The sequence below is a fragment of the Nematolebias whitei genome, chromosome 1 (genome assembly GCF_014905685.2).
Source record: "Nematolebias whitei isolate Nwh7 chromosome 1, NemWhi1, whole genome shotgun sequence".
Classification (NCBI taxonomy): domain Eukaryota; kingdom Metazoa; phylum Chordata; class Actinopteri; order Cyprinodontiformes; family Rivulidae; genus Nematolebias; species Nematolebias whitei.
In genome coordinates this window covers 27294719-27301669 of record NC_056498.1, presented here as the reverse complement: position 1 = coordinate 27301669, position 6951 = coordinate 27294719, and the positions used below count along the sequence as shown (strand labels likewise).

Genomic DNA, 6951 nt, shown 5'->3' with positions numbered 1-6951 from the left:
TTACTAAAGATGCTAAAGTGCTGCTGGTGTCTGCGACTGGGGAGCATTTATTGGTGTCGTTTTACAGCCATTAGAATGCCAATTATGACGGGGTATGTGCGGATAAACGTCTGTTAAAGCAGACCTCACAATGGGCGCGGGGCTGAATAATGGATTCACGGAGGTGAGACGATACTTTCTGAATTCAAATGAACCTTATGATCCATGGTATAATATTGAGCCTTGTGGGATCCTCTGTGGGTAATATCAAAGTCAAAAACAAGGTCATGCTTTAAAGGAGCCGCAACCCACCAGTTCATCTGTTTAACAGCCATGTATTACTTTTATTATTATAATTATTAATTTTATTATGACCGTGCCTTTGGGTAGAGAGCTGGCAGCTTTAGGATGCGACATGAAATAAAATCTGAAATGTTTTACATGAAAAGATGCTTTAAGTTGTATCTGAGTCAAAGAAGGAGTTGAATTCAAAGTGTCAAGTTCTTCAATAAATAGATGAGGACAATAATAATGACTCGAAAAATAAGTGTTTTGTGAAAGCACAAACATTTTAAAGGATTTGAAGGAATCTCAAAGCAACTGAATGTTAACACACACACACATGTTGCTGTGTTCATTCGTACTCATCTGCTCACACAGACTCATGTTCGTGCTGCCAGGCATTTCATCTCCTCTTGACTTTTATAATTAACTTCATCCGATTAAATTTCTGCACCGACGTGGACCTTAAAAAGTCATTTTGAGCCAAACTAGTCTTTCCAGGATGTAAACGGCACAAATATGGCGGCATATAACAGGTTTGTGTGTTTTTGGAATGAAAAGTTTCTAAATGATTTTGCTTCATCTCTATTAATAGATATGACTTGAAAGAATTTACCTCATAACTTTCTTGTATTCATCCTCAACACTGACTAAAGTGAAGGTTACAAGACGGAGTATTGCTGCCCTCTAGTGGCCAACAAGAAACATTTCATTTATAGTTGGATCAGGTTGTCATGTTGGGTTTTGCAATTAACAAAGTTCTACATTTTTCAATAAAATAAAAATACAGCATGACTTTAATTGGGCAGTACATGAACAATAAATTAGCTGTTCAAATGTTAAGCCACAAACAAAAACTGGAGTATGAAAAATATCTAAACTTTAATTCTTCAGGGGTCGCCACAGCGAGGCATCAGTTGTTCAATCTGTGCTGTACCTCTGATGAGCTCGTTCCTAATCTTATCCATCCTTGTCACTCCTAAGAAGAACCTCAACATCTTCATTTCTGCCACTTCCAGTTCTTTCTCCTGTCTTTTTATCCGTGCCACTGTCAGACCATACAACATAGCTTTCGTTACACTCTTGTAAACTTTCCTTTGGCCTTTCCTGACACCTTTTTATCACAAATCACCCCTGAAAGTTTTCTACATTCACTCCATCCTGCCTCTCTCTTCTTCACCTCTTTACAAAAGTCCGTGTCCTCCTGGACAGTGGACCCTAAACCCTTGAAGTCCTGCACCTTTGACCTCGGCTCCTTGTAGCCAACTGATCCCCTCCCTACCCTGTCATGTGCTTTTTCTAAATCCACAGAGTTCTTTCTGACCCTCTCTGTACTTCTCCATCAGCATCCTCAAAGCAAAGATGGCGTCTGTGGTGCTCTTTCTTGACATGAAACCATACTGCTGCTCACAAAGTCTTGCTTCCATAACTCTCTCTCAGTCTCAGATCTTCACTGTGACTCGTCAGCTTAATTCCCCTGTAGTTGCTACAACTCTGGACAGCACCCTCGTTCTTAAAAATGGGTACCAGCACACTTCTTCTCCATCCCTCAGGCATTTTCTCATCCTCAAACATGCCTCTGAATATTTGAATCAAAAACCTTGACTCCTAGACATTTCCAAACCTCCACTGGTATCAGGTCCTATATACTGCCTTCTCCTTCATTCATTCTTTTTAGAGCTTTCCAGACTGGTCTACAGTTTCTATGACCGCTACTCTTCTTTCTTTTTCATTCTCTTCATTCAAAAGTACTCCCTCCATCTTCCCATCACGCCATCTTTAACAAGCCGAACCTGCTGCACATCCTATCTAGCCTGATCTTTCTCTCCCTCCTTCGTGTTCAACATCTTGTATAACTCATCATTTGCTTTTAATCTCCTTATTTTCCTCTTTTTTTGGTCCCATCACTGTCTCATGTCTACTTGGCAAACCTCTTTCTTTCACTAGATTATTCTGCACTTCACTTTTCCACCATTGGTTTACAAATCAAGCCCCGTTACTTGCTATGAATACTGTTTGGCAAGTGGCAATAATACATTTATGTTCATTATGTGACTAGGTAAGATTTTAAAGTGATTTTTGACACTTCATTTTCTCAAAACTGAAACTTTTGGAAGCTGAAATTAAAAATGTTGTTAAGTCCATCTTGAATACCCCATGTTTAAAAGTATAAAATTGTATTAACACTATTAAAGAACAGGTCTTAAGTGTTTTTAAGTTAAACCAATGTTTCCATTGCATTAAAGAGACAAATTGAAAATTATTTAATAAACATGAAGGTTATGAGGGGGTCCCTGAACCCAAAAAGGTTGAGAACCCCTAAAGCTCCTTCTAGATGCTGTTGACTGTGGACTTCAGAAAGCACAGTGGACCAACACCAGCAGAGGACATGGACTCAAACCATCAGACTGTGGAAACTTCACACTGGCCTTCAAGCAACGTGGATTCTGGACCTCTTCACTCTTTTTCCAGACTCTGGGACCTTGATTTCCAAATGACAGGAAAATGTACTTTCATCTGAAAACAGGAGGTTGGACCACTGAGCAACTGTCCAGTTCTTTGTCTCCTCAGCAGGTAAGACACTTTTGATGTCGTCTCTGGTCCAGGAGTGGCTGGACTTGAAGAACGAGACATTTGTAGCTCATGTCTAGGAGTTAATCAGCTGATCAGGGTGTGACACCGGGAGTTTACAATACTGAACCTCGTCACAATATTCTAATTTTCTGAGACAATGACTTTGGTTTTTATCATTATTTGTAAGTCATAATCATCAAAATTACCAGAAATAAAGGTGTAAAATATTTCACTTCATGTGTGATGGATCTATGTAACATATAAGTTTCACTTTCTGAAATGAGTGACAAAAAAAAAGAAAGAACTTTTTAAACATGTTTTTAGAAGCACCTGAGACAAACCACGTGGTTTCCTGGAGTATTGCTGCCATCTAGAGGCCAAGGTGGAAAATTACATTTATAGTTGGATCAGGGGTCATGTTGGGTTCGGCAGTAAACAAAGTACCAAATGATTCCAATAAAATAAAAATACATCATGACTTTAATAGTGCAGTACTTGAACAATAAATTAGGTATTCAAATGCTCAACAACAAACAAGAAGAGGAATATAAAAAAGATAACCTAAATTAAAACCTAAAATAAAACCAGCTAAGTGTTGGTGGACATGCAGAGCTTCTTATCCCCGGCTTTCATCAGAGCCTTGATGGCCCTCGCCCTCATCTCCAGCTCCAGCAGCTCCAGCTGCTGAATCGACGGCTGACTGCCTGAATCTGCGTCGGCGCTCTGCGGCGCTCCCTCCAGTCCTGAACCGCCATCTTTACAAGCAGCGGGAGAGAACGCCAAGATTTCACTGACGCTCCTGTCTATGTCGCTCTGGATGTCTTTCTTCGTCTCCGGCTGAGTCGGCTCGGGCTTCGCGGTCAGGTTTGAGCGCTCCCCTTCGCCGGCGCCCGCTTTCAGCCCCGGTGCTGCAGCTCTCGCAGGCGGCTCCTCTTTGGATCCCTCGATGTCGCTGTCGTAGGTGTCGGCGTTGATGCTCAGCACGTCGCTCTCCTCCCCAGAACCGGCAGCCTCTGACGGAGCAAAATCAAATCAAACCTAAAGTGTTACGTTTTGTACTCCTGAGTGAATCTTCAAAACGTGTGTGTGGTATCTCAAACCACGGGACCGATTTCAATGCATGTTGCAGAATGTAATTAATGGATCAACTCAATTCAAAATGGCTGCCAAAGCCAACATTAAAAACAAAAAATGGCTGTTACTCAGTCAATTGTTCAGTTATTAAGCTAACATTTGGTGCTGTAGTAGCTGAGACGATCCCAAAAACAAATTCTAAGTGCTAACACATTGCGCCACTTTGCTTAAAAATTTCTAACTATTTGAAGACGGCTTTGATTGTCTGTTAGCAAAATATCTCATGAAGCACTGGATGGATTTTAATCAAACGTCCAGGAAATAATGGCTGGATGTACCTCTATAAAAGAAAAGCTTTGAGAGTCAGTCCAAATAAAGATGGCCGCCATAGCTAATCAACATTTGCAAACACATAGATGGCTTTAACTCAGTCAATTTTAAGGATACTGAGCTACAATTAAATGAGGTAGTAGTTGAGAGTCGTCCACAACAATAAGTCTTGTGACATCTCACAATATTGCACAAAACTCAAACTTAAATATACCTTGTTTAGGCTCATCCGTTTTTGATGGTTCCTTAAGGCAAGATGTGGAGTCGACGTTGTTGTCCTGCCTAACAACACAAGAAAGAAAAAAAGATGAAGCAACCATTTTTAAATGGAGCAGGTTCTACGACTGAATACTGACTGGCTCTCTGAGGTCCGGTCTCTGGTGACTCCAGCTGCCGGCTCTTCTCCTGCGACACAAACAAACAAACAAACAAACAAACAGCTGCACCGATTGGTTCCAAACAAAACTAGACAAATTACATTTCCTGTGAAAATGCAGTGTGAATGCTTATTGCTGAAAAACAGCTGAAATTAGCTAAAAACATGCTGAAATGTAGTTGAAATGGAAGAGCAAGCCTAAATTAGCAGAAGAAAACAGAACACATATTTATGAATTAGGTTCAAATAAGCCGAAATTAACACAAAACATAGGAAATCAGTTAAAACAACTAAAATTAGTGGAGGAAAAAAAACTAGCTGAAAAGTAGAAAGTAGCTTAAACTACCAGAAGGAAGTGGAGAGAGCTGAAGCGAGCTAAAAAAAATGTGGAAAAAGCTAAAATTTGCATAAAAACAGCTAAATAGAAGCTTAAATAGCAGAAAAAGCTTTAACTAGCAGAAAAAAGCTGAAGTAAAATAAGCTGAAATTAGCAGAAACAAGTTAATTAGGCTGAAAGTATCAGAAATTATCAAGAAAAACTTGGATTTATCTGAAAGCAGCTGAAATTGGCTAAAAATTCTCAGTTTTATAAACTGAAAAGGTAGAACAAGCTTAAATTAGCAGAAGAAAGCAGAAACATGTTTAGCTAATTAGGCTAAAAGAAACAAAAATGAACACAAAAAGTGGAAATTAACTGAAAAAAGCTGAAATAAGCAACAAAAAACAGCTCAAAAGTAGCTAAAAAAAAAATCAGCAACTTAAATTACCAGAAGGAAGTGAAGAGCACATTTTTGCTGAATTAGGCTGAAAAAAATTAAATGAATGCCAAAATGTGGAATTAGCTGAAAAAAGCTCAAATTTAACAGAAAAACATCTAAATAGTAGCTGAATAAGCAGAAAAATACGAAACTTGCAGAAATAAGCTGAAAGGTACATAACAAGCCGACATTAGCAAAAAGAAGTCAGAAGAAGCACAAAAATGTTGTTAATAGAAAGAATCTGAAAGGAGCACAAAACAGCTGGAAAAAAAAAAGTTTAAATTTCCAGAAGGAAGCTGAAAGCTGAACCAGAACAAAATGTGAAAGGAGCAGTAAAAGGTTGTAAACAGAGCTAAAGATTTGAAGGATGTAAAATGAATCGATTCATTTTTTATGAGAAAAAAATGGTGGAAAAAGCTAAATACTTCAAAAAGCTAAAGTTGCACCAATACCAAAAGTCATAGGATTGTGCTGAAAGAGCTGAATGTTTTGATTTGATGAAATAGCACAAAAATGTGGAATGAGAAAGATGTTGAGAAATGTACGGAAGTCAAATGGATCATGATGTGAACGAGTCGTGAGAACTGGACTCACCTGCTAAGATCTGAAGAAGAGTTTGTTCAGAGATGGGCTCCAGCTGCTCCCAGCACAGCGCTCTGATTTCCTCTAAACCACAGTCCTGTGACAAACCACAAGTTTGAAGAGGACGTGAGATCCCTGTTGATTCAGCACATCCCTCTGTGTCACTCAAGAGTCTCTACATGAGCTAAAACAGCTGCTCCTCTCAAGCAGGAGCTAAAACGACCGATCAAAGTAGCCAGCAGGAAGAAAGAGACGGAGAGCCGAATTATTAAAGGTAAGATGATCAAAACAAAACCAAAATCAGCTAAAACACTGGCTACAATGCCAACATATTAAACAATATAGCTAAAATCCAACACTTTTCAATCAGGTCATCTGGACAGTTTCTTTTTTTTGTGCTGAGACGTTTCACCTTCCATCCAGAAGGCTTCATCAGTCAAGGAAACACACAACACAAAACTGATTCTTCCCCCAAACAGCTTACTCTAAAAGCTAAGACAGGAAAAACAATAGGTAAAAGCTTAAATTAATAAAACAGCAGCTAAAGCACAAACCAAAAAAACAGCAGCTAAAATTAAAAACTAGCAAAGCAGTAGCTAAAACACAAAATTTAGAAAAAATGTTACTAAATACTAAAAATAGCAAAACAGCAACTAAACGCTAAGGCAGAAACAGCAGCAAACACACACACAAAAAATTAAACAAAACAGCTAAAATTTTTAACTAGCAAAACTGTAACTAAAAACTTAAAACATCAAGAAGCTATAAGACTAAAAAAAACAGTTGCTAAAATCCTCAAAACAGCAGTTAAAACCAAAGAGCCACAAAACCACAGCTAAAATTCAAAGCCAGCAAAACAGTAGCTAAAAGACAAAATTAGGAAAAAAAGGTAACACTAAAATAGCAAAACAGTAGCTAAAAGCTAAGACTGACAAAACAGCAGCTGAACATCAAACTAGCAAAACTGTAGCTAAGACAAAATTTAGAAAAAAGTTA

At 38.6% G+C, this 6951-nt stretch overlaps 1 protein-coding gene across 1 annotated transcript in view; it reads right to left on the bottom strand.

Moving 5' to 3' along the window:
- Nucleotides 1-3268: 3268 nt before the first annotated feature.
- Nucleotides 3269-6951, bottom strand: part of LOC119416141 (caspase activity and apoptosis inhibitor 1) — a 5962-nt gene continuing 2279 nt past the window's right edge. The window contains exons 3-6 of the mRNA XM_037683335.1: nt 5968-6052; nt 4596-4644; nt 4454-4521; nt 3269-3848 (exon numbers count right to left, since the gene is read on the bottom strand). Coding sequence (XP_037539263.1) covers nt 3424-3848; nt 4454-4521; nt 4596-4644; nt 5968-6052 — 627 coding nt within the window. The 3' untranslated portion in view covers nt 3269-3423. The remainder of the gene's footprint in view (nt 3849-4453; nt 4522-4595; nt 4645-5967; nt 6053-6951) is intronic.